The sequence below is a fragment of the Canis lupus genome, chromosome 6 (genome assembly GCF_003254725.2).
Source record: "Canis lupus dingo isolate Sandy chromosome 6, ASM325472v2, whole genome shotgun sequence".
Taxonomy (NCBI): domain Eukaryota; kingdom Metazoa; phylum Chordata; class Mammalia; order Carnivora; family Canidae; genus Canis; species Canis lupus.
The window spans coordinates 38,519,533-38,543,366 of record NC_064248.1 but is presented as its reverse complement, the minus strand read 5'-3'; the positions used below and the strand labels follow the sequence as shown (position 1 = coordinate 38,543,366).

Below are 23,834 nucleotides of genomic sequence, written 5' to 3'. Positions count from 1 at the left end.
CGTGGTCTTTCCTCTGTGCCCGGCACCCCTGCTGCCTCTGGGCACCCGCATTTCCTCAAACTGTCAGGACACGGTCAGGTCACCGCCACGGCCTCGTTTGGCCTTCGTGGCCTCTGTAAAGTCCCTGCCTCTAAAAACAGCCACAGGCTGAGGACCTGGGGGTTAGGACTTCAACACAGCAGTTGGAGAGTGTGGAGAAGGGGACACACGTTGGCCCATAATCAACCTAGAAGACGAGTCCAGCCAATCCCAGGAGACAGCAGAGCCACGAGTAGGAAATAAATACCTGTGGTTGGGGTTGTCAGACAAGAAGCCTGCAGCAATGGCTAATATAAACGTGTCTTATAGTCACTCTTTTTTTTTTTTTTTAATGGAGGTGAAATTCACATCACATAATTAGACTCTTTAAAATGTATCTTCAGGGGAGCCTGGGGAGCCCATTTGGTTAAGTGTCTGACTCTTGGTTTCCGCTCAGATTGGGATTTCAGGGTCCTGGGATCAAGCCCCGCATCAGGCTCCACACTCAGCACAGAGTAGGCTTGTCCCTCTCTCCCTGCCCCGCCCCACCCTCCCTCCCTCTCCCTCTTGTTTTATTAATTTGAGTCTTTTCTCTTTTGTTTTTAATGAGGCTGGCTAATGGTTTATCTATCTTATTAATTCTTTCAGAGGACCAACTCCTGGTTTTGTTGATCTGTTCCACAGTTCTTCTGGTCTCGATTTCATTGAGTTCTGCTCGAATCTTTATTAACTGTCTTCTTCTGCTGGGTGTAGGTTTTATTTGCTGTTCTTTCTCCAGTTCCTTTAGGTGCAAGGTTAGCTTGTGTATTTGAGTTTTTTTCCAGTTTTTTGAGGGATGCTTGTATTGCGATGTATTTCCCTCTCAGGACTGCTTTTGCTGTATCCCAAAGATTTTGAATGGTTGTACCTTCATTCTGATTAGTTTCCATGAATCTTTAATTCTTCTCTAATTTCCAGGTTGACCCTTTCATCTTTTAGTAGGATGGTCTTTAACCTTCACGTGTTTGAATTTCTTCCAAATTTCTTCTTGTGATTTAGTTCTAGTTTCAAAGCATTATGGTCTGAAAATATGCAGGGGACAATCCCAATCTTTCGGTATTGGTTGAGACCTTATTTGTGACCCAGTGTGTGGTCTATTCTGGAGAAAGTTCCATGTGCCCTCCCTCTCTCTCAAGTAAGTTTTTTTTTTTTTTTTTAAGATTTTATTTATTTATTCATGAGAGACACACACAGAGAGAGAGGCAGAGACACTGGCAGAGGGAGAAGCAGGCTCCATGCAGGGAGCTCAACGTGGGACTTGATCCCGGGTCTCCAGGATCAGGCCCTGGGCTGAAGGTGGCACTAAACCACTGAGCCACCCGGGCTGCCCTCAAATAAGTTTTAAAAACTATTTTATGGGATCCCTGGGTGGCGTAGCGGTTTAGTGCCTGCCTTTGGCCCAGGGCGCAATCCTGGAGACCCTGGATCGAATCCCACGTCGGGCTCCTGGTGCATGGAGCCTGTTTCTCCCTCTGCCTGTGTCTCTGCCTCTCTCTCTCTCACTGTGTGCCTATCATAAATAAAAATTTAACAAAAACTATTTTATTATTATTATTTTTAAAGGTTTTGATTTTTATTTGAGAGAGAGAGTGAGAGAGCACAAGCGGGGGCAGAGGCAGACGGAGAGGGAGAAGCAGACTCCCCACTGTGTAGGGAGCCCAACACAGGACTCGATCCCAGGACCCCAGGATCATGACCTGAGCCGAAGGCAGACGCTCAGCCTACTGAGCCGCCCAGGTGCCCCTAAAATAAATAAATCTTTAAAAAATAACAAAGTGTACCTTCAGTGACGGTTAGTGTCAGAGAGTCTTTCACCTGAGGAAAATGCACCTGTTCTTCTTTCACCGACAGAAAACCATCTTTCTGGATGAAAATCTCGTAGTGCTGGTGGCTGAAAGCTAAAGCATGTGATACCCTGGGAAGCAGAGACTGAAGGAGAAGGAACCTGCTGCTCCGCCAGCGTGTCCTTCCTCAGGAGCACGTCCCTCCACTGGCTGGGTGCCCTGTAACGCATCGATTTAGGGGACCCGCATTTACTGAGTGGTGAGCACGGGCTGGCCCTGCTCTTGAGTTTGGGGACTTGGTGGTAAAACTACAAAATACACGCAAAAAAAAAAAAAAAAAAAAAAAAAAAGAAGCTTGTTTGGTGGTTTAAAAGGGTTAAAAGAAAAATGAACAGGGATGATTGGTGGCATTTCTGAAATTTTAGAGTGGCAAGGAAGGCCTCACTGAGAGGGTGGCGTCACGTGTGGATCATGCGCCAGGGAGGTGCGCGGGCTGTGGGCAGAAGCCTGGTCGGTCCCCTCTGGGTCACAAGCAGGCCTGCGGGGTGGGCGGGCACACGTGGGAGTGAGGGGAGCCAGGGAGAGCTTCCCCGTCCTCGTCCTCAGCTCCTGCTCTGAGGGGAGGGTTTGGGGCAGTGGAGCCACATGCACTGGCTGGTGCGGTGTGGGCTGGGCAGGTGCACGCTGGCAGTATAGAGGCGATCATCAGCGTGTCCGTGCACTTCACCCCCCACAGCCCAGGGAGGTCCCCGGCGGGGGAGGCAGCAGTGGAATGCTGGCGGGGCCGGTGGGGGGGTCAGCAACAAGGAGGGATCGATGCTCTGGAAGCTCCTAGGACGGGGAGCATTTTTGTGTGATGCCTGACGTTTGCCCCATTTGCTTCCCAGCCAGAGCTCACCCTCCTGGTCAGCTGGAAACATGACATTGGGCAGGAATTTAAAACTTCTTCTTTGGAAGAATTTCATCTTGAAGGTGGGTGAGGTGCTCGGAGGGTCTCTGGGCGTCTCCTGGGGAGGGACTGAATGCTGAAGTTACGTTGGGTTCTTTTTTTTTTTTTTTTACGTTGGGTTCTAATAACGGTTTAAAGAAAAGAATCAGGGGCGCCTGGGTGGCTCAGTGGTTGGGCGTCTGCCTTAGGCCCAGGGCATAATCCTGGAGACCTGGGATGGAGTCCTGCATTCGGCTCCCTGCATGGAGCCTGCTTCTCCCTCTGCCGGTGTCTCTGCCTCTCTCTCTCTCTCTGTGTCTGTGTCTCTCATGAATAAATAAATAATATCTAGAAAAAAATCAGCCTTACTCGGAATGGACCCCTTTCTGTAAATAAGGCCGGTTCCCCCCCAGAACTCTACAAACTGTCGCTGCCGAAGCTGGCACCCTGTTCCTGGTTTCTCGCCGCCATGGACAAGTCAGACGGAGAGGCTTCTCGTTCATTCTGTGTTGTTTTCTCTTTCGGAGGCTGTGCAGGGAGGCCGGGGGAAGGAAAGGGCTTTGCAAGTGGAAGCCTGGCCCGCAGGGACCTCACGCCTGTGTTGTGCTTTGGATCAGCACGCGCTTTCCGTTGTGTTGTAGAAGCGGAAGCCCCTGGTGACGATGCTGGAGGTCCTGGCCCCGCTGCTCTTCTCCATGATCATCATGTACCTTCGCCTCAACAGTGTGCCCAGGGAAAGGCCTCCCATGAGCTACCTCGCCCTCAACGTCAGCCTCCTGCCCGACTTCCTCCGCCTTGCCGCACAGAGCACATACCAGCTGGTCTACGTCCCTTCCCAGAGTGACACGCTGAAGGCTGTCACGGAAGCGGTGGCCAAGGCCTTTGAGGTCGAGTTTGAAGGTGGGGCACGAAGACGGGAAGGTGGGTGGCATTTCCAGAGAGTCGGGGCCTTCGTCGGAGGCCGCCGGCGGTGGCGATTCCCCACCAGGGTCTGGAGCCGCCGAGGCAGGTTTTCCGATGGCTGCAACCACAGCCCCGACAGCCCCCACCTCCTGCTTCTCGCCGCCGCCGGCCCGCCCTCACCCTCGGCCAGCAGCTCTCGAGGCCCGCGGGGTCTGGCTCCCCACGCCCACGGGCCCCCACTGTGCCGACCTTCCCTGCGATGGGGGGAGCGGGGTTCCCCCCGGGGTCCAGGTTCTCAGCCGGGCCTTGTCTCTCCCAGAGCCCCGCTGGCTGTGCTCACGGCCTTTGGTTCATGTTTTACCGCGTGGCCACGCCAGGCTTTTGGGGCGGTTCCCGCGGGGCTGCTGACCCCCGAGGGCAGGAGACCACTGCAGCCTTGCTCACCCCTGGCCTCCCACCTGATGGGCACGAGGCTGGCGGCTGAATTCACGCACTCAGCCAGACACGGTTTTTCAAAACGTGGAGTCCACAAAATGTGCGGTCATCTTCCAAAACTATTATAATTGTAGTGTGTGCTTTCATAAGAGTATTCCAGTAATACAGTAAGAGACAACATGAAAAGAAAGGGCTGTCCTCTCCCTGCTCTGAACGCCACTCCACGCAGACAACCCTTTTTTTTTTTTTAAGATTTTATTTATTTATTTACGAGAGACACAGAGAGAGGCAGAGACACAGGCAGAGGGAGAAGAAGGCTCCCTGCAGGGAGCCCGACGCAGGACTCGATCTTGGGCCTTCAGGACCAGGCCCTGGGCCGAAAGCAGGTGCTCAACCACTGAGCCACCCTGGTGTCCCCAGATAATTCTTTCAAAGGCCCTCAGTGGCAACATGAGTGGGGACCGTTGCTTTGTGGTTCGTGCTTGCCTGGCGTCCTAAGGCACCATCCTTGATGGTGAAGGACAAGCCCTGCAGGGTGGGAGGGTGACTTGGGGGCAGCCAGCCGAGGGTGACATCACAGGGTCGGTGAGCTGATAGGCTCGGACGAAGCAGAAGGAAGCCAGAAGAGTGGTCCCTGTGAGGCTGGAGTGTCACGGGAGCCTCGAAGGCCTCGTCCAAGTCCTGGGTTTCCTTTCAGGCTCCCAAGGCCGCCCGCCATGGGAGGAGTCTGAGGAAGACAAGTCATGTCATCTGATTTAGAAGCTCTGTGTCCGGAGGAGGGTAGGGACCAGAGACCACAGTATTCTTCGAGAACATTCAGGAGGAAGCCTTTGAGCGGGGCTGGCATGCAGGCCGCAGGCCGCAGGCCGCCAGAGCTGCATGGGTGAATTCGAGATGGGTCTGCAGCGGTACGTCATGGGTCAGAAGCCATCCTGCCTGCTCTGGGCCTTTCTCAGAGGGCAGCTCCTCCTGCTCCTGAAACACTGGGGCTTTGCGCCCGGGCTGGACTTCCACCCCACTGCCGGGGACCCCTCGGTGGCCTCCACCAAGAAGAAAATATTTCTCTTCTGTCTTCCCTGGAGATCCCACCTCAGGCAGTTTATCTTTTCCTGTGATAGACGTCCTGAAGTTATTTCTGTCTTATTACTTCCGACTCACGTCTCGATTCATGGCTCTTCCTGCCGTGCCCGTCGGCAGGCAGATCCTTGGCAATAGGAGGAAGGATCCCTGCAAACCATGACAGCCCTCTCCTTTCCCTCCTCATAAGGCACACGGCCTAGTTCTCCCCCGGAGAGGTGTAGCCTCCTCCCCGAGCTCAGGATGGGCCGCGCAACCAGTGTCTACCCCAGTCTGCGCTCGGCGGGCCCCTGGCTACCTCGACTCGTCCAGGGGTGACACCTAACTCAGTGAGAGCCACGCAAACACTGGGATGGTTCCCGTCTCTGGGAAAGAGATCAGCGCTGTTCCTTTCTGCTAGTACAGCCCAGCGGGTTATGTGCGCCAGCAGTCCTGCTGAAAAACAAATGCCGGGTAAATATTAAAAACGTGTTCTTGAAAGCAAATTGATAATAAGAAACTACCAGACACCCCCCCTCAAAAAAAAATCTAGTGTAAAAATATTTTATTTCTTGACCCAGGAGGCAATTATTTGGCTGTTAACTTTATAACTGCTCATCAGAGCGCACGTCTGTGTTTTGTACCGCGTCCTGTATGTGTGCAGTTTTTCTCAATTTAACCAAATGTGTGTGTGTGTTTAAAAAGAAGCCTAAGTATGGCTAAGGAAACAAATCAACTATATGTAGGAAAAAAGGAAGAATTGACTCCTAACCCTGTCACCCAGATGTAAGTGCTACTTGAAATCCTGGTCACGCAGCCTTCCTGCCCTCCAGACAACACGGGCTTTGGTGGCCGCCCCTCCTGGCTCCTCTCCTCTCCTGGATTATGATGCTGTGCTACCTGCTGTCATTGTTTGAAGAACCGGATTCTCTCTCTCTCTCTCTTTTTGTCCAGTCCTCTGAATATTTTTGGTGGGAAGGTGAATCCAGTCCCGTTACTCCATCGTGGCCAGAGGCATAAGACAGAGCCTTTTTTTTTCTTGTTAAATGTACAGAGTCTGTGTCCCGATGGACAGCCTGGCCTGCGGGAGGCGGGTGACTCGGCACCACGTAGCCTCCAACACCATAGGGGATTTTTTACCACGAGCGAGCTCTATCTGTTTTGAATCCAGTTCATTAAAAAATTCTCATCAGTGTTCTCAGAAACATTTGAGAAAACACCGCCACTCCAAAACTAAACCGGGCTCCCACGCCACGGAGACAGCAAAAGGAACAGAAAGAGGGACCTGGACGTGGCCTGCAGGGAAGGGACAGGGCGGGCACGTGGGACAGCCAGCAGGCGGTCCAGGAGCCGAGGTCCCGGCGGCGCATGACAGTGTCAAGCAAAAGGATGAAGAGCTGGGAAGTGTGAGCCGCGAGGTCGTGGCTGTGAGGGACCCCAACATCCCACTCGCACCACAGTGGTTCCTGGAAGGGGGCGACGGAGCCACAGACGGTAGGGGACAGAGGTGCTCAGACACGCGTCCTGCAGGGACAGCTGTGTGTGCGAGGTGAGCAGCACACAGGTCCCCGCGGGGCAGGCGGTGGAAGAGCACCACCGCGTGGACACGCTGGCTCCAGGACGGGGAGCAGGGTGGAGACCCGGGGGCGGCGAGGAAGCGGGACTGCGAGTGGCACCTGGCGCTTTCTGAGGAGGAGTTCCTTCGAGAGGATCGTGCATGCGGCCTGGCCGCAGGCGACAGCAGGTGCCCATGGCAATTATCTGTGTCTTCAGGGCAGCTCCGTCTGTGCACATTGGGTTGTCGTGACCATGAAGACAAACACCGGCCAGCTCCCCACCAACGTGGCCAAGCACCCAGTCCACCGCCGGCAGCCCAGCTGGGCCCTGGGACCCGAGGGGGGTGCTCTGGCCACCACCACCGACCTGTGCGCCGCTGCCCCGTGGGCTGCGTGTGTGCAGGAGGCTGGGGCAGTGAGTGAGGCTCGCACCTCCCCAGCCCGGGCGCCAGAAGCGTGCAGGAGCACGTGCCCAGGAGCACCTGCCCAGGGAGGACGGGGAGGGCGGCCGCGCAGGCCCTCGCCAACCCCCACCCACGCCGACGGGGTTTCTCTCCGCAGTTCTAGGCTACCCTTCAGTGCCTTTATTTGAAAATTACGTAATCCAGGATCCCAGGGCCTTCTACGTGTTGGCTGGAATCGTGCTGGATCACAGCTTCAACGACAGGCAGCAGCCCCTGCCGCTGGAGGTAAGGACAGCCTCCCTGTGCCAGCCTAAGGGCGCCCCAGCCTTGGGTGGGGGGGTCCATTAGGGAGTCTTGCCACCTGAGCGGCCCCTCTGTTGCCCTGCGTCCACCGTGTCACCTGCCTGCCAACTTCCTTCCGGAGGGGGCAGGCGGACGCTCCTGGGCTCAAATCCTCCTGCCTGGACGCGGGCGCCCCTCCCCGTTCTCTGGTTCCTAACCGGGGCAGCCTTGCTCTGGGGACCCTCCAGCCCAGGTAGGAGGGCCGTGCGCTCCAGCTGCTTCATTAGGGGCTGTGTAGCCGTGGGAGGGGCACTAGCATTTCGGGGCCTCAGTTTCCTTACCAGCAGAGCGGGATTCATAGCAGTTCCTGACTTGGGAGCTTTAAGAGTCTGTGCCCAGGAGAGAGCCAGGAACGGAGCTGCCACCACGGCGAGTCACGTGAACTCAAATGTGGCAGGTGGTGTGTTGTGCCGGACAGTCGCGTCCTGATTGTTAGAACTCGCGTGGGGTGTTGGAAGCCAGGGATAGAGGTGTCTCTAAACAGGCCGCAACACTTTCTGAGCACCAAGGAAGGCCAGGCACACCCCAGGGATCACCCGACAGATCCTACGGTACCGCTGGGAGGGTGCTGTGCCAGCATCGCCGTTTTACTGATGAGGAAACCAAGACAAGAAGGTCAAGTCACTTGTCCAAACCGTGGCTGCTCGGCGGAGAAATAAGAAATTTCTGCCTTCCTGAAGGGGCCTCCGGGACGGTCGCGGCAGAGCACAGTGTGCTCTCCGGAGGGGACATCCGTCCCTCCCGTCCCCCTGAGTGTCAGGACCTTGTGACCGCGGTTGTCCTCCCTTTGTCCTCCGCAGATCAAGTACCGCCTGCGCTTCAGCTGCATTCAGAGGAACTCCTTAACCTCGAAGCTGACGTCCTATTACGATACCCTGGAAGGCTGGGGCACGTCCCTCCTCTACCCTCGTAACCCCAGCCAAGCGCCGCGGGCCTTTGGACAGATCGATGGGGGACTCCCTGGTGAGGAGGCACGTGTGTGTGGCCATGCGTGCGGCAGCCTGGTCCCCAACGTTCCAGAAGAGGTTGAACAAGTTACATTTTGAAATGTGTCACTGGGTAAAATGCTTTCATTCTAGGGCAAGTTAAAGCAGCAGTTAAGCGTTTGATTGCCTTGTAGTGATGCTGAACTGCTTGGAGGAAGGACGGAAGCATTTTACAGGAACAAGGATGATTCGTATGCTTCTGTATGTACTAGTGTTTGCTTATAAAAATATCTATTTGCCTTTAGCTTTCTGCAGGCTAGGGGAGCTACCGCGGGACAGCACGGACACCCACTCATCCTCTCCTGAGGGACACATGCTCTCCATGGCACTGTAGAGTTTTTGGTCTCCCTCTTTTGTTCAAGGTGGTTCAGGGAGATGCCCCTGCTCGTAGGAAACTAAGCTGACAACCCACACCTCACTGTAGGATGACCACACAACTGATGTGACGCTTTGGGCCTGCAAGCCTGGCAAGTGGGAATGCAAATTCAAGGCGCTTATGGTTTTTGTGGTTCTGGAAAGGATACCAGCCATTCTGCAAAGGAAACTCCCCTACATGCAGTCAAGACCATGTGACGGTTCCCAGGATTTTAAAGTTTTTTTTTAATTGATTAATTTATTTATGATAGTCAGAGACAGAGAGAGAGAGAAGCAGAGACATAGGCAGAGGGAGAAGCAGGCTCCATGCACCGGGAACCCGACATGGGATTTGATCCCAGGTCTCCAGGATCGCGCCCTGGGCCAAAGGCAGGTGCTAAACCGCTGCGCCACCCAGGGATCCCAGTTCCCAGGATTTTATTATGGACAGTTTGTTCCTCTTGTTTTCATCCTGGAGGATCAGGGGGTCTGTGTAGGTCTGGGCCACCAGGAGACCTTGGTCACCTCCACTTCATTGCTGCATGCCCCACCCTGGCTCTGCCCATAAGGAGGGCCAGTAACCCTCACTTGGAGATGGGGCCATTATCTCTTACAAGACCCCCAAACCAGAGGTCTGGGCCCTTCAACTTATGTTTCCCAAAAGCTGACCTTAGCCCACCGATGACACCGTATCAAAATAAGGGCTGCTTACGGTAAAGATTGTTTTTGAGGTGTGGCAGCAAAATCCAATGCCCATAATTCTGGGGTCACAGCAGTGACGGCTCAGAGACAGGTCACAGTTGGTGAAGGGGGCAGTGTCTCCCAAGTGCTTTGAATCTAACCATCTCATACGTTCCGGATGATTAGAAGTGCAGAGAGGGCACCATTTCCCTGAAGTGAGGCACGTAGCAGAGAGGAGGTGACCCCACCATGCAGGAGTATTGTATTGCATGTCCCCTGTTCTTCCATCTACTCAGGACATCTTTGCCCTGTTTCCTGATAAAAAGATGCCATCACAGGCACAGGGGGGTCCATTGTGACTCTGCTCCTTCTACATGGCAGCATGTGGACACAAGAGAGCCTGTCCTACTCCTGTCTGTGTGTTGTCATGAATCATTAGCCACACCCCTCTGACTCCTCGGGGGTTCTGCACCTTCAGTCTTCCTGTCTCTTATGCCTGATGTCCACTGTGTTCTCATGCAGGATACAACCAGGAAGGCTTCCTGGCCATACAGCATGCCCTGGACAAGGCCATCATGCAGCACCATGCCCACAATGCGACCACCCGGATGTTTGAGGACCTCACAGTGCTTGTGAAGAGATTCCCCCATGGAGCCCACATCCAAGACAAGTTCTTGTTGATCCTTCAGAACGAGTTCCCTCTTTTGCTCATGCTCAGCTTCATCTGCATTGAGCTCATCATCATCAATTCTATTGCCCTGGAGAAAGAAAGAAAGATGAAGGTAACCTCACCGGACGTGGGATGCAGGCCTAGGGACAGTGTGGAAGCACTCATGAAAAATAACCAGAGTGGGAATGAGGCCAAGGCAGGGAGGAGGTTGCCTAGGTGTCGCCTCCAAGGTGAGTTGAAAGGGGGATATTCTTTCATCATTTGACTTGCTTGCAATTCAGGTGACCCCATCTGTTGTTACGACAGGAGTCCTTGCTGTGCGGCTCGCCTGTGGCAGCTATTCAAGAAATGCTTACAGACTGACTCCCTGAGAAATGCACAGGAGGGGAATGACCCCCCAGGAGTCACTCCCTCTATTGTTGCTGCAGCTAGGAGCACTCTCCAGGGAGCCCCAGCCCAACACAAGGCCCATCCTGAGAGCTTCTCTACTTTCTGCGCTCTGATGCCCACCCTCTCTTTCCTCATCTTTTGCTCTTTGTAGACAATCTACCTTCTCACTCTTTAATTTTCTTTTCCTTTGATTGATTCTTATGACTATGTATAGAAATAGCCTGCTGGTGGTATCCAAGAGGGACCTGGCTTCACCTGACCCACCATGTCTGGTTTGCTCCATGTTCTCGAATGCACAGTACAGTCTGATGGAGGTGGCCTGTGAGGCTGCCTTGGATGTCTCCACCCAATGGCTCTTCTGCTTTCCCTAGGAGTACATGTGCATGATGGGAGTGAACAACTGGCAACACTGGGCTGCCTGGTTCATCATGTTCTTCATCTCGACCCTCATTGTCATCTCTTTCATGACCATCCTCTTCTGCATAGAGGTACATGTCTCCGGGCCCTTGGGATGTGCTCAGCCGTGCAGAGGTGTGGGTGGTGGTGCTGAGATTCGGCATATGGTGAGAGCACAGCTAGTGATGAGCACTTGGAAAGCCTCAGGTGGATGCGTGGTAGTACTTAATGAACTCCGGGGGGACCAGGCGCTGGACCTGCACTGTCCGGGAGAGCCCTGCCCTCCCTCCATTCCCAGGTCTGCGAGGACTGGACACGGGTGTGGTCAATTTCATTAAGAAAGTGGAATTCCAAAAGATGTATTTCATAAATTCTAAAACATTACAAATTTTATACTCCACAGATGGCTGAAAACAGTTATTATAAAAGATGAGGACGATCTCTTAGGCCCATGCTACCTTGTTAAATTTCCTTTCTATGCTGTCATTGAAATCTGGCATTCCAATCTGCTAACTTTCATTTAATGATTAAATTATAATCCACCATGTGAATATATGAAAATTTACCTTCTAAATTACCAAAATTGGGGCACTTGGGATAAGGAAGGCAAGAAAATCCAGACCACACGGCAAAATACATAAAACAAAGAGAATGCCCAGAAAGTATTAAAACGAGGAGACGACAGACTATAGTCATCTGTAATAGTGATAATGACAAATGGGATAAACTTTGTCATTAAAGCAAAAAAGATTCACCCTGGGTCAAAAATTGAATTTGGACTCATGGTTTCTTAAAAAAAGGTACATGGACACAGCATCATTTGTAAATGGTCATGGATACTGGCTCAAAGTCTGCCTTAAAAAAAAAATCTGTTGTTTAATTTAGGAAAATCTTGTGAGTTTTTAAAAAATTTCTGCATTGTATATGGGTATATTATGCTTTCTCTTTATTCTCTCCATGCAAAAACGACATGTGTCTATGACTGCTCCGTAGGTGCATGGTGTGGTGGTGTTCAGAAACAGTGACCCTAGCTTGATATTCGTTTTTCTACTGTGTTTTGCCACTGCCACGATTTTATTTGCATTCATGATCAGCACATTCTTCCAAAAAGGTGAGTCCTGATACAATTTTCTGTCAGGGAGGGTGTTTATGACTTCTGTTTGTGGAAGCACTGCTATTGAAGTCACCTACAGCATGAATGATCACTCCTCTAAAGCCAGGTTTTCACTTCTCCTCTGGCTACTTTAGCAATGGATTATTTCCATTCCCTGTTAAAGGCTTAGGGATCCATCTCCATGTATGTATGTTTTTATACTTCATTTGGCGTCTAAATGTCATTTCAAATGGCTACAAATGGGGTCAAGTCCCAACCTGGAAGGAAATGAGGGGTAAGGCATCAGTTCAGATAGTTTTCCAGGTCTTGACTGTGAATTTGGGCACAATGGTAGGGTGGCTAAGACACCATAGTAAGACTGAAGTTCCTGGGACCTTGGTCCTGTTGGGACGGGTGTTACTTCTAAAACTATTGGGAGAATCGATGAACTACTAGGAACAAAAATAACAGGAAATGGGGTCAAAGTCAAAGTGTGGGAGAATTAACTCCTGGTTCAAATAGAAGAGGTAGAGATAAAAACACTAGTGGAGGGTAGGTCCAACAGTTGGTGACAAAAGAAAAAAAGGGCTTGGGCAGCCCAGGTGGCTCAGTGGTTTAGTGCCGCCTTCAGCCCAGAGCCTGATCCTGAGGACCCGGGATCAAGTTCCACGTTGAGCTCCCTGCATGGAGCCTGCTTCTCCCTCTGCCTGTGTCTCTGCCTCTTTCTCTGTGTCTCTCATGAATAAATAAATAAAATCTTAAAAAAAAAATAGAAGAAAAGAAGAAGGGCTTTAGAGAACTTGGGGAAAAATCAAAATATGGTATAAATGAGGCCAGGCAGTTTATTGCTTACATTTATGAATATTTTACATCAATGTAATATATTGTAATGTAATTACATTACAATGTAATGTAATGTTCTAATGTTCTAATATGTGGGCCCTGGCAAATACCAACTCTGCCAAGATGGGAGTGGGTTCCTTGGGAGGTTGACTAGGCCTGAACACTGTCTCCTGACTCAAACTCTATACCGAGTTCCCCTACTATCCCTCAATTGTTCAGGGGCAAACATGGTGGGGGGGAGGGTCAAGTAAGAGAGTTATGTGGGGACCTTGGAACATGAGTATCAAAGGATGCTTAAAAGCTAAGGCTAACGTGGTGCTGAAGGTTGAAACCCAAAAAACTCAACTTGTGGTCAAGCATGAGAAATAAGCAGAGGGCTAGAAACAAAAAACAAAACCAATGAGGTCAGAAGCACAGTAAAGCAAGACCAGAGTGGAAAGCAAATAGCAGGTAAGAGTTTCAAGTGAAAGCAAAAATACACCACACAACTCAGAGTTTATGATCAATCAATTTTTGATGAGGCACCAAGACAATTCAACAGGCAAGGAATAGTCTTTTCAACAAAAGGTGATGGAATAGTGAGGTATCTACGTACACAGGAATGAAGTTGGACCTCTACATCACATCATACATAAAAATTCAAAGTGGATTGTAAACTCAAATATAAGGGCTAAAACCACAAATATTTAAAAGAAAATGTGGCCAAAAATCTTTGTGATCCTGGGCTAGATGGTGATTTCTTAGACATGACACCAATAGCATAGGTCATAAAAAGGAAAATTGATAAATTGGACTAAATCAATATTAAAAACTTTTGTACTTCAAAGTATACCATTAAGAAAGTGAAAAGATAACCCACAGGCTGGGAGAAAACATCTGCAAGTAATATATATCATGAGAGACTTGTATCCAGAATAAATAAAACTGAAAGCTAAAAAATAAGAATGCAGATATTTCAAACTCATTCTGTAGGCCAAGATTACCTTAATACCAAAGCCGGAAAAGACATCAGACCAATAAAATTACAGACCAGTATTCTTTCTGAATAGAGATGTAAAAATCCTCAACAAAATATTAGCAAACTAAATTCAATGGCACATTTAAATGATCACAGACCATCTAAAGGGGGGATTTATACCAAGAACACAAGAATAATTTAACATACAAAAAGCAGTATGGGGATCCCTGGGTGGCTCAGCGGTTTGGCGCTTGCCTTTGGCCCAGAGCTTGATTCTGGAGTCCCGGGATGGAGTCCCACTCAGGCTCCCTTCATGGAGCCTGCTTCTCCTCTGCCTGTGTATCTGCCTCTCTCTCTCTCGCTCTCTCTCTCATAAATAAAATCTTTTAAAAAAAGAAAAGCAGTAAATGTAATATACCACATGGATAGAATGAAGGAAAAAATTAACACAATTTTATTCACCTTTATTTTTTACTGGTCTAGACTTTGAGAGGGTTTGATGTTCATTCTTCTGTAAATGTTTGGTATAATTCACCAGTGAAACCAGATGGTGCTGGGATTTTCTTGGTTGGAACAGAATCTGAGAGATACACCTAGCATACTAACATACACATCACTGGAGTCCCAGAATAAGAAAAAAAAAAGAAAGAAAAAATGAAGAAAAATATTCAAAGAAATAATGACTGAGGTACCTGAGTGGCTCAGTGGTTGAGTGTCTACCTTCGTCTCAGGTCAGGATCCCGGTGTCCTGGGATCCAGTCTTCCATCAGGCTTCCTGCAGGGAGTCTGTTTCTCCCTCTGCCTGTGTCTCTGCCTCTCTCTGTGTGCCTCATGAATAAATAAATAAAATCTAAAAAAAAAAAAAAATGTCCCAAATGTGATGAAAAACATGGATCTATAAACCAAAGAATCTCAGTGAACTCCAAGCAGGTTAAACTCAAAGAGATCCACACCAAGAGTCATTCAAATTGTCAAAACTCAAAGCCATAAAGATCATTTTGAAAGCAGAAGAGGCTCCTCACATATAAGTGATCCTCGGTAAGATTAATAGCTGATTTCTCTTCAGAAACTATGAGGTCCAGAAGGTAATAAGATGGCATTTTAAATCTTGAGGGGGGAAAAAACTCAACCAAGAATTCTATATCTGGCAAAACTATCCCTTAAGAATGAAGACGAGGGGCACCTAGATGGCTCAGTGGTTGAACATCTGCTTTTGGGTTGGGACGTGATCCCTGGGACCTGGGATCAAATTCCATATCGGGCTCCCTTCAGGGAGCCTGCTTCTCCCTCTCCCTGTGTCTCTGCTTCTCTCTCTCTCTCTCTCTCTCTCTCTCTGTCTCTCGTGAATAAATTAAAAATCTTAAAAAAAAAAGAACGGAGACAAAATTGAGACATTTTCAGATAAACAGAAGTGGGGAGCGTTTATTACCAGCAGCCTGGCTAAAGGGGATTATTTGGGCAAAAATGAAAAGCCACAAGATAGCAACTCAAGGCCATAAGAAGAAACACAGACCACTGGTCAAGGTAACTTAAGCCAGTGTTTTTGTATTTATGGTTTGTAAGTCTTCTTCTCTTTCCTATATGATTTATAAGGCAAAAGCATAAAAATATAAATCTGTGTTAGTGGGCACTTGACATGTAAAGTTAGAATCTGTCTCAATGACAATTTAAAGGGGGAGGGGTAGAGATATATGTGAGCAAAGCGTATGCTAATGAAGGTCAATGATATCATTTAAGAGGTGAATTTTTACACGGTTTTGACTTCTAAACATGCGTTTTACGTTCCTGTTGCCTCTAACAATCTACTGCATACTTCGTGGTTAAAAACAGTGCATATTCATTACCTTACAACCAAAGTCTAAAGTGCATTTCTCTGGGCTGTGTTCTTTCTGGAGACACAAGGGGAAAATGAGAACACTTCCCGATGCCTGCGTTCCCAGGCTCACGGCTCCTTCCTCTGTCTTCACCGCTCTCTCCCCTTCCTTCACCTCTCCTCACTCTGGCACGCCTACCCCCTTTTGAGGGTGCTTGTGGTGACATCGGGTTCACCCAGACAATCCAGAATAATCTCCTCATCTCAAGATTCTTAACCTCCTCTGCAAAGTCCATCTGCTATGTAAAGCCATGAGGGTTCAGGAGTCAGGACAGGACATCCCTGGGAAGCCTTCATTCTGCCCACCACACCACGTAAACAACTGGGAAAATAGCGGGGGGGGGGGGAGGAAATTATAGAAGCAATTTCTAAGAATTGAAAACCAACAGAAATAAATGTTTTCAAGTTAGGGGCTTGAAAGTAATTACTTCACAAAGTAAACAATTACCTCAACTGCCTTTAAAACAGCATTTCAATTATATATCTCTTGTGACAGATATTTTAAGGGTAAAGGAATGGCAGAGAAATCTTCAGCTGTGTTAGTATTCTCGGTATTTAGGAGTAGTGTTGGTATTATTTCTTTGAAAGTGATACAGTTACAGCCGAAGATAAAGCAAAACACATAGAAACCAAGAATTCAAGAGCAAGTCTATAAGAGACAAGATGCCAAAGATGTTAAGGAAAACCCTATAATAATAAATATCAGTTAGAATTATTGGTATGAGCTCATCTTCTACGAATGTATTTCTCACCATGATTCCAGAGAAGACCTAAAAGCAGTGGCAGCCCAGGAGCGCTAGACACCTTAGTGGCCCTTGTGGCCTCTGAGGGCCTCTGCGCAGAACCAGGGCTCCGTGGGGGGACACCTGATTTGAAGTCTGACCTAGGGAACATTCGGTACGAGCTCTGGACATTGTGGACCACAGCGAGCAGGCTTCCAGAGACCAAGGGGATGATGTCTAAAGGATGAACGAGCCAACCTGAAGATGCTTCCGCTCACCTAAGACAGGGCATCTTGAGCATCAAAAAGAATAATGCTTGCAATGGGTTGTAACATGTAAGATGTAAAAATCCCAGATGATGTAAAAATCTGTGACTTATAACGGTGGCCCAGGAAACTCCCCACTGGTGAGCCCTGAAGGTTGCTAGGGCCACTGTGACCCCCCTGTCCCACCACACGGCTGCAGGGGGAAGGTGCTCTCAGTCCAGATCACACCTCTTCCCTTGCTGCCCAGGACACTCAGCCCCTTGCAGGAGGAGGGTGTCACCGACTCACCAGAATCTTGGCCCCAATCACCTCACTCCTGACCCCACAGCTCCCTGTGTACCCCTTCCCTCTTGCACTTGCCTCCTCCAGTAATTCATTGTCTGCTGTCAGGACGCCTGATCCGTTGGCCCTAACCTTGTCACCATCCATCAGCGTGAGCCTCACCGGCTTCCTCAGGGGCTCCGAGCCCGTGGCCCATCCCCACTTTGACTCCTCCACACCGTCAGCCCTGCACTGAACTCGTGTTGTAAATCCTCCACCCCGGTCCCAACAAGCTCCCTGCCTACCCCATGCCAACACCTGAGCTGCAGAGCTTAGCTGGAGAAAAACTCTCCCCGGTGTGGACTGGCCCCGGGGAGGCCCCCTGGCTACCACCTTGCAATGCACCCACGTCCCCTGGTCAGACCGTCCCCCGCCTCTCTGAGGCTGCAGTGTCCAACCTCCCCGCTGCCCACCGACACCCGAAGCCTTTCTCCTTTCTCACTGAGGCCGACAGCTCTTGTTCTGGCCTCACGGGGCTGCTTTTGAATCTCTGTGTGGACCCTGACCTTAGCAAATCCACTGTGCCTCCGTTTCCCCTTCTGTGAAATGTCAAGTTCCAAATGGGAACTGTGAAATGGGAAAATCACAGCATTTATACTTAGTTATGAGGATTAAATGGGATATTACGTGTAAAGAGCTGAGAACAGTCTTTGGTATACAGTAAGAGCTTAGTAAAAGTCAGCAATTCCTAAAACCCGTTACAGAAGAACCTGAAACTCAGAGAGAAGTTAGACAAGACCCAAGGTCAGGGGATCCCTGGGTGGCTCAGTGGTTTGGCACCTGCCTTTGGCCCGGGGCGCGATCCTGGGGTCCTGGGATCGAGTCTCGCATCGGGCTCCCTTCATGGAGCCTGCTTCTCCCTCTGCCTGTATCTCTGCCTCTCTCTCTCTCTGTGTCTATCATAAGTAAGTAAGTAAGTAAGTAAATAAATAAATAAATAAATCTTAAAAAAAAAAGACCCAAGGTCAGCCGTAGTGCAGAGCCAGGTTCGCGCAGGGCTGCCCGATGCGTAACGGGGCTCCTTCTCTGGTGGATGCAATCTTACGTCCCCGCTCTCTCGACTTCCTGAAGTCACACCTGAGCTCATCTCCCACTGGCCGCGGCTCCCAATCCGGAGCTACCATGCTGGCGCCTGCAGAGCCCAGAGTCCGTGACCTGTGGTTTACTAGCTCCATGAACCTGGGCCAATGTATTTCCTGTGGCCAAGCCTCAGTTTCCTCCTCTGTAAAAACAGGGAGGACATGAAGGGTCCCTGAGAGGCTGGTAGATGCTATGCTGGCCTCGGGTCGTGTGACGGGCCGCTGTCCGGGAAGGAGAGGGTTTGCGGCAGGCCCTGGCGGGAAGGGGCTTGTGTCCCCTCATGCAGGGCTGATGGGCTCCTGTCCTGTCTTCCCGCAGCTCATGTAGCAACCGCTGCCGGAGGCATCATCTTCTTCTTCACCTACCTTCCGTACCTGTACCTGACTTTCAGCTACCCCCAGAGGACCTACTTCCAAAAAGTGGCCTTTTGTCTCCTCTCCAACATCGCCATGGCGCTAGGAGTCCGGCTAATCTCCTCGTTCGAGATCAGAGGTGAGCCCTCCATGTCCCCAGGGCAGCGGCCTGGAAGCTCTGCCCCTGCTCCCAGGCCAGGCCCACGGCCTTCCCAAGTGGCCTGCGCCAGCCCCCTCCGCATCGTGAGCCCTTACAGCGTCTGGCGAGCGTGGTGGGTTGTAGGACGCGGTTCCCACCGGCAGCTCACGGCCTGGTTCGGGAGCCAAACTAAAGCGTATTAATGACTTAGGAAATTATAAGCCTACATAGTGACACATCTAAAAGACACAGATTCACCGCTCAGTTCAGCGAGCGCGTTTGGAACTTGACAGATCACGCAGGGCCACTTACCTCGGGGTCAGCGGGGGCACCGTCCCTCGGTGCTGGCCTACTGTCCTCGCAAGTCCCACCTTCGGAAGCGCACTTACGTGTCTTACGTTCTGGGGTTAGAAGAATTCCTCAGAACGCCGACGACAGTCACTGCGGAAGGTCGCAGCTAACCTACGAAGGCCGACGCCCGCTGAGCTCAGTGGACGCTCTGGGCGATGCTGTCCCACGTCTCGGAGACACTGAGGCGGCCTGGCGCGGACACTGCAGCGAGCATCTTCATGCGTCTTCACGACTCTGCGTTGGCTCCTATCACCAGAGTCCTGGTTCCGGACTAGGAAGGGTAGGTTCAGAGGGCAGGAATAGGACGCCAAGCCGGATCCAGTTGGCGGGTCCTCTTACCGCAACTGGGATGATTTCCAGTGACCTGGTCAGAGGCACCGTCTACCAGTTAGCGTCTTTGTGAAGTTAGGATGGTCTAAACAGGGTACGGCTGCTTAAAATATAATGAAGGGTGTGCAGTTGACTAGAAGGTTTTGCAGCCGAGTAGTTTTCCTTAACAAAGCATCGACGAGACCACACGTTACAAATAATCCTTTGAGGGGCGCCTGAGACGCTTAGTCGGTTAAGCACCTGCCTGCGGCTCAGGTCATGATCCCAGGGCCTGGGGACAGAGCCCTGCGTCGGGTCCAGTTCTCTGCTCAGTGGTGCGTCGGCTTCTCCTTCTCCCTCTGCCCCTCACTCCCCACCACTTGTGGTCTAATTCAAATAAATAAAAATCTTAAAAAAAAAAAAGTACAGAGGGAAGTAGATTTAAAATAGTATCTGATTCCTCATGTGTTAGGGAATGAATAGGGATGTTTATGGAGCCTGTGTGTTGAAAGCTGAGGCACCTGGGTTGCTTCGGCTGCTGACATCCTCTAGGGGAGAGGGGGAGCCAGGCTAGGCAGGGCTACATGCAGCCCTGACACCTTGGCCACTGGAGGAGCGCTGGGCCGAGTGGCCGGGCCTCCTCGCCGCTGCCACCCACGGTCACTGGGTGTGGACCACCCGCGAGGGACAGGACCAGGATGAAGCTGGAAGCCCTCAGCCCCGGCCCGGCCCAGCCTGGCCAGCAACGGAGGTGCCGGCTTTCTGGAAGGGGAGCAGGGAAGTCTCTCCTCGCATGTGTATCCGAGGCCCCATAGACCAGAGGGCCTTGGGGAAGGTGCCCTGGTGCCAACCGCATCATGGGAGAAAAAGCAAATGAGAAAACTGCCCGAAGAACCGGTTAGAGGCTGGTTCTCTGGAGGAGCTGCAGCCCAGGGTCACCCTGGAGCCTGTCCAGGGACCCTGGAGCAGGGATGTGATTTCAGGCGGAGCTGGGACAAGGGAGCCCCCCACTCAGGCACCCGGCAGATGCACTTTCATCCCCATCGTGGTGAATCGCCACAGACGGGTTCTCAAGGGTAAAACACAGCACAGTAAAAAGCACCTGAAAACATAAGGAAATAAGCCACCGTGGATGAGAACCAACAGAAACAGGAGAAAGTAAAATAGATTCACAAAGTCCTCCTGTTTTGGGATCAAAACACAGATTATGAAACAATAATGCTCGGGAGATGTGGTTTGCCTTTAAAAAAAAGGCATCTTTGAAAATATGTGCAGGAATAAGGGCGAAATACCTCTTCTGGGAAATGCAAACTGCAACCAACCAAATAAAAAACTGAGTGGATAGGTTAACAGTCGCTCTGAAACAGCTGAGGGACGGTTATGGGCTGGGAGTAGGTTAGAGGAAACCACGTAGGAGGCAACGAAGAGAATGGAAAAGATGTTAAAATGTGCAAGAGAGTTGAGAAAACATTCAGAGAAGAGCGAGGAGCAGAGGTCCAGCAGGAAAAGAGAGAAAGGGGCAGAAGACATGGTTCTGAAGAGATGGGGCCCACATCTGTTGCCAGACTGGATTTCAGGAGGCCCAGCAAATCCCAGACAAGAGTAATAAGAAGAAATCTAACCAGACGCACCAGCGTAAAAGTAAGCACCCCAGGCGGCAGGAGGAAAATCTCACAAGAAGCCTGAGGAATTGGGGCACCAGGGTGGCTCAGCGGTTGAGCATCTGCCTTTGGGTCAAGGTATGATCCTGGGGTCCCAGGATCGAGTCTCACGTCGGGCTCCCTGCATGGAGCCTGCTTCTCTCTCTGCCTGTATCTCTGCCTCTCTGTGTCTCTCATGAATAAATAAATAATATCTTTTAAATTTTTTTAATTAAAAAATTTTATTTTTAAATAAATGGTTTTTTTAAATTAAAAATTTTAAATTAAAATAAATAAATAAATAAATTTATTTTTTAATTAAAATTTTTTTTAAAAACTACTTTTCATCAGAGTGACCACAGGAGCCTGAACACAGGCTAGAGATTGACAAAGAGACTGAGAGAATAGGAAAGAAAGGCCCAAGTAGTGCTAGGGATCAGTGGGGGTCAGGAGGTGGCACGAGAGCCCCTGGAGAACCTTCTGGAGAAGGTTCTGGAGAACCAGTGCACAGCATGCGGAAATCAATTTCAGCGTCGAAACCCTACAAAGCTTTTGGAGACGACACAAAAGAGGACACCCCGTCCTCGAGGCCAGAAAGATTCCTCATCAAGCAAGACACCAAAAATAACCGACCACAAAGACAGATACATCTGACCTTCAGATGCCACAGACAGAATGGAGGACAGAGGCCGACGGACACACTTCGAACCCACAGAACACTCTCGTGTCCGGAGTACGTACAGAATTCCTACATATCAGTTAAATGTGAGGATTTGCAGTAAAGCGCGGGGCAGGGGGCTCGAGTAGGCACTCCGTGGAAGAGCGAATCCCAGCGGGCCACAGGTGCACACAAGCCAGGACACAATGGCGGGGACCCGGTTACGCGCTCGGGCCAAACCCTGCCAAGCCGCCGGAAAGTGAGCGACAGACAGGCTGTCTCAAAGGAACAGAAGTTGACAGACTTGATGGGGAGGAGACATTGCAAGAAATGCTGAGATCTTCAGGCAAAAAGAATAGCAGACCGAAGCATGGATCTGCACGCAGCACTTAGGAGCACCAGGAATGGAAAATACTTTGTTTTTCATGGTTTTTGTACTGTTTTGTTTTTATTTGACTTTTTTTTTTTTTTTTTTTTTTTGCTCTGAGAGGACTGAGTGTCTACAGCAGAAGCAGGAGGAACCTATAGCATCTAGAGCTCGTGCAGAAGATGTGGGGTGACAGTGGGGGTGGGGAGGCTGGGGAGACGCTGTGTAAGGTCCTTATAGGACCCACGAGGAGCTGAAACGTCATCTGATGACACACTCTGGTTAAAGACGAATACCGTAAACCCTGCAACAACACTAGATGTATAAATAATAAATCAGCAGTGGAAATAAAATTGAATCATGCAAAGATTCTCTATGAATGCAAGAAAAAAAGAGGAAAAGAGGAGAGAAAGAACCAAAAGTTTGGAACAAATAGTAAAACGCTGGCAAGACGGTAGCTTTTCATCTGGAGCAGCAGTCGTCACGAAACGTGAATGTTGCGCTGACCAATGGCAGGGAGGCGGCCAGCTTGGCTAAGAGGCCAGACCCAGCCAGATGCTGCCTGCAAACACCCCGCCAGGGGTGTGGGTGTGGGGTGTGCACGCTGGGGGTTTCTGGGGCAACTGGTGGCAGGGAGGGGGGCAGGTCACCCGGACATTTCCTGTGGCTTGCCTGTTAAAGCTCCAGTTCACGCATCCACAGTAAATACCTAAGGTCACTTGGCAATCGCCCACCTGCCCAGGTGGGGAAGGAGCTCTGCCCTCTGCCACCCGGACCCTGCGGAACTACACTGGGTAGGGATGGACCTGGCTCTCGGGAGCTAAGTGTGCTCGGCGGCCACTGCGGCCTTGGAACCCGTCCCAGTCGGGCGAGGTCTGGTTGTTAGCTGCAGCGAAAGGCGACGCCCTGGGTCGGTACACAGAGAGACACAGGTCACGGGATCCCATGCCAGGAAGGGGCTCAGAGGTCGCCTCCCCTTCCCCCCCCCACAAGCGGCAGCAGCTGCCCCCCCACGAGAGGGTGTTGCAAGTGCAGGTTCCCGGGGGCCCCTTGACACACCTGATGGGTGTGTGACACTAACACACCAGCCCATCCGCTGGCTCACCTGAAGTCCACTCAAACCTCTCTCGTGGTCACTGGTTCCCACCCCCGCCAACCTGCCGGGTGGCAGCACACGCTCAGAACCTTGGATGCTTTAAATGACGAGCTTAGTCAACTTGCACTCAGATTAGACGCTTGGCATCACACAGGTTAGTCACTTCCCTACGCGTCCCGGAACTGGTCCCGGGCCCCTCCTCCGCCCCGGGGCGGATGCTGCAGATACAGGGACGACTGAATCACAAGCGGGCCCCTCTCTGATCACAGCACGGATGCTCGCGGAGGGCACGTACCCCGGGGGGACACAGAGCCTGCAGGGCAAAGAGGCGCCTGCACCCACCTCGCTTCAAGAGAACCAGCCAGCGAGAGGCGGTGCGACGGGCGCAGGGCATGGGGAAGACCCTTGGATGACCAGACTCCTCCTCCCGCCTTTCGGGGATCCTGAAAATGTTTTTTCTTGGGGAGAAACTCGTGGCAGTGGCTCTCCCCTCTGGCGCCTCGCGTTCGGCCCAGGCCAACAGTCCAGTCCCATGGGTGGCCTGGGCACCTCCCATGCGCTGACGTCGTGCCTCCTTTGGCTCAGGCACCGGCATGCGGTGGAAGCACGTGGGCGGCCTGAGCGGGGAGTTTAACTTCTCCCACGTGCTGGTGATGCTGGTCCTGGACTCCGTCCTGTACGGCCTGGTGGCCTGGTATGTGGAGGCCGTCCTCCCGGGGGAGTACGGCATCCCCAAGCCCTGGTACTTCTTCGTCATGGTGAGTACCGGCGCTCCTGTCCTACACACCACGTGACACCTTGTACAGCCCCACAACACCCTCAC

The 23,834-nt window shown here is 51.1% G+C and overlaps 1 protein-coding gene and 1 long non-coding RNA gene across 9 annotated transcripts in view; one reads left to right on the top strand and one right to left on the bottom strand.

Annotated features, from left to right (window-relative positions):
* LOC112640530 (ATP-binding cassette sub-family A member 17-like) overlaps window positions 1-23,834 on the top strand; it is a 78,109-nt gene that overhangs the window by 11,018 nt on the left and 43,257 nt on the right. For 6 of the 8 annotated variants that reach the window (XM_025416902.3, XM_025416899.3, XM_049111488.1 and 3 more), the window contains 10 exons: window positions 1,909-2,100; window positions 2,729-2,813; window positions 3,411-3,669; window positions 7,281-7,408; window positions 8,266-8,428; window positions 10,009-10,268; window positions 10,918-11,034; window positions 11,936-12,053; window positions 18,417-18,590; window positions 23,597-23,769. In XM_025416902.3, the coding sequence (XP_025272687.1) occupies window positions 2,760-2,813; window positions 3,411-3,669; window positions 7,281-7,408; window positions 8,266-8,428; window positions 10,009-10,268; window positions 10,918-11,034; window positions 11,936-12,053; window positions 18,417-18,590; window positions 23,597-23,769 (1,446 nt within the window). In that variant the 5' untranslated portion in view covers window positions 1,909-2,100; window positions 2,729-2,759. The remainder of the gene's footprint in view (window positions 1-1,908; window positions 2,101-2,728; window positions 2,814-3,410; window positions 3,670-7,280; window positions 7,409-8,265; window positions 8,429-10,008; window positions 10,269-10,917; window positions 11,035-11,935; window positions 12,054-18,416; window positions 18,591-23,596; window positions 23,770-23,834) is intronic. The other 2 variants (XM_025416901.3, XM_025416903.3) reach the window with 2 other exon arrangements.
* Window positions 12,976-23,602, bottom strand: LOC125755291 (uncharacterized). Its single transcript, XR_007411314.1, has 3 exons — window positions 23,021-23,602; window positions 18,903-19,305; window positions 12,976-14,686 (listed from the first exon to the last, which is right to left on the bottom strand). It is a non-coding gene; the product is annotated as an uncharacterized LOC125755291 (long non-coding RNA).